Consider the following 2,229-nt stretch of genomic DNA (forward strand, 5'->3'; position numbering starts at 1 on the left):
CCCAGCCTGTTGGTTTGTTTTTCCTCCATTGTCTGTTATTTGCACTATTGGAAGGGTTTTGTTTGCAGCCTCCATCCCTCCTCCCCTCCCAGGGAACAGAAGCTGTTCTGTACCTGACTGCAGGAACAGCCAAGCTGCTTGGTCAGCACCTGACTGGCTAAAGTCTCATGGGAGTAGGAAAAGGGACAGTCTTAACATGGGACACTAATGATCAGCTTTTTAAGTTATGCACTTTGTTAAAAAAAAAAAAAAGGAAGTTAAATACATTTTAAATGTTATTTAATGTCTTTTCCAGTAAAAGCCAAAATAAATAAGTAGATGACTGTGGTGTGTGAATGTCTAGGGGGAGAGGGAAGGGCTGGAAAACTCAAAGATGTGCAGTTTTAGGGGAAAGTGAAGCTATTTCTACTTCTTCTATTTCAGTAGAATTATTTCAGTAATTCGAATGAAGCTGCAGAGTTCCAGAGGGTGCAAACTGCAGCTGATGGGGAGGTGTTTCATGTCTGACTCACCTGCCTTGCTCTGCTGCAGCCTCACCTGTGCTGTTTGCATGTACACACACCTCAAATCTGTCTTGGAAGGGACCAGGGACAAACAGGTGCTCCCAGAGGAGCTTTGATCCCTGGATCTCAGCAGCACTCTGCCCTTCCTAGTGTGAGACAGACCAGGCAGGGAATTGAGGGATGCTCCCAGCCACCATTTCATTTTCTGCTGTCATCTCCTTGAAACTACTAAAGCTGCAAGGAAAGAGCACCCATCAGAAACCCCTGCAGACACCAGAGGAAATGGTTTGTAAAGCAGCAACCCAAACCTTGAAATAAAAGTTTTAGTAGCACAGGTCATTACAAAAATTAAACTCCTTTATTTGGGACATTAGAAAAGCTCAAAGTTGGCAGGTCCTGCACTTCATTTCCCAGGAGAAGGGCTGGGACAGCTCGGCTGGACTGCAGAGAGGTGGCCAGTGGTGCTTCCTGGACTGGACACAGGAACTTCCCCTAGACTGGGCACACTGGGCTGGGCATTTTCCCAGTTTGTGTTCAGGACCTTCACACCCAACTGTCTTTGTGCAGGTTGGCACCCCCAGTGCCCCCCTTGCTTCACAGTGGGCCTGAAGAGGGGGTGGCCTACAAAATCCAATGAAATGAAGCAACACAAGGGCCAGGGCAGGAAACTCACCAGCTCAGCAGGGAACACCTGCCCTGGGCTTCATCCTCACTTCTCCTGAGCAGCCTCCCCCAAGCCTCACCCTGCCCTGGCATCCAGGGAGAGGCAGGACAGAGCCTGGCACTAAATGTTCATGTGGAAGCTGGGAGCTGGAGGCTTCTCCTCGTGCACTGGCAGCGCTTTGGGCTTGGCCAGAGATGGTTTGTGGCACGTGCTGTCTGTCAGGGGAGGGTAGTACTGCCTGTAGCACAGGTATGCGAGCACCAAGCCCATCGCTGAGCCAGCCAACACATCTGTGGGTGAGACCAGAGCAAAGTTAATGGCCCTTCACCTTCCCAAGCCTTGTGAGCAATTCCTCACCCAAGCCTCGTGATCAATTCCTCAGCAGCAGCTTTTCTGCTAGATCCATAACCTGGCTTGGCTGTAAACCCAAGCTTGGTATGTATTTCAAAACCATTTCCCTGCAGGTGGCAGCAAAATTGCTGCTGGAGGAGTGAAAAAAAACACCAAACCCAAGTTGCTGCTGGGGGCTCTGAACATTTCTGTGGCACCACAGCCCTCTGTGCCTGCTGAGCCCTGCCCAGGGGCACCAGCAGACCCTCACCCACCTTCCCAGTGGTGCTTGTAGTCACAGGTGCGGGACACGGCGATGAGGGTGGCGAGGAAGAGGGGCAGGAGGAAGGCACAGAAGCGCAGGGCCCGGCCCCCCCGGCCTGGAACGAAGCTGTGCAGCTTCCCTGCCAGGTAGAAGGCAGAGAAGGCAAGACCAGCAAAGGCAACTGGAAGAGAAGAGAACAGTGTCAGTTCAGAATAGCTCCAGGCTTTGCTGTCAGACCCTGACCCTGACCCTCTGCTGCTGCACTGGAAGGGCTGTGAGAGGCGTCTGTCTGTCCCTGTAAGCCAAGGGAAATACCAGCTGGGAGTGTGCTGGGGAAGATGGAACAGGAAAGCCTTATAAATATGATTGCCTGGCAAAAGATTTTGAGAATATAGAAACTATAAGGGAGATTGAAATGAAAGCAAGCTTTGAGATCCCTCAGTTACTGAACAACTGGAAAACAATGG

General features: G+C 51.1%; 1 protein-coding gene across 2 annotated transcripts in view; it reads right to left on the minus strand.

Moving 5' to 3' along the window:
- Nucleotides 1-842: 842 nt before the first annotated feature.
- The window catches only part of PLPP5 (phospholipid phosphatase 5), a 10,608-nt gene continuing 9,221 nt past the window's right edge, over nt 843-2,229 (minus strand). For both annotated transcript variants that reach the window (XM_014310852.2, XM_005430062.3), the window contains exons 6-7: nt 1,773-1,943; nt 843-1,457 (exon numbers count right to left, since the gene is read on the minus strand). In XM_014310852.2, coding sequence (XP_014166327.1) covers nt 1,288-1,457; nt 1,773-1,943 — 341 coding nt within the window. In that variant the 3' untranslated portion in view covers nt 843-1,287. The remainder of the gene's footprint in view (nt 1,458-1,772; nt 1,944-2,229) is intronic.

The sequence above is a fragment of the Geospiza fortis genome, unplaced genomic scaffold, assembly GCF_000277835.1.
Source record: "Geospiza fortis unplaced genomic scaffold, GeoFor_1.0 scaffold371, whole genome shotgun sequence".
Taxonomy (NCBI): domain Eukaryota; kingdom Metazoa; phylum Chordata; class Aves; order Passeriformes; family Thraupidae; genus Geospiza; species Geospiza fortis.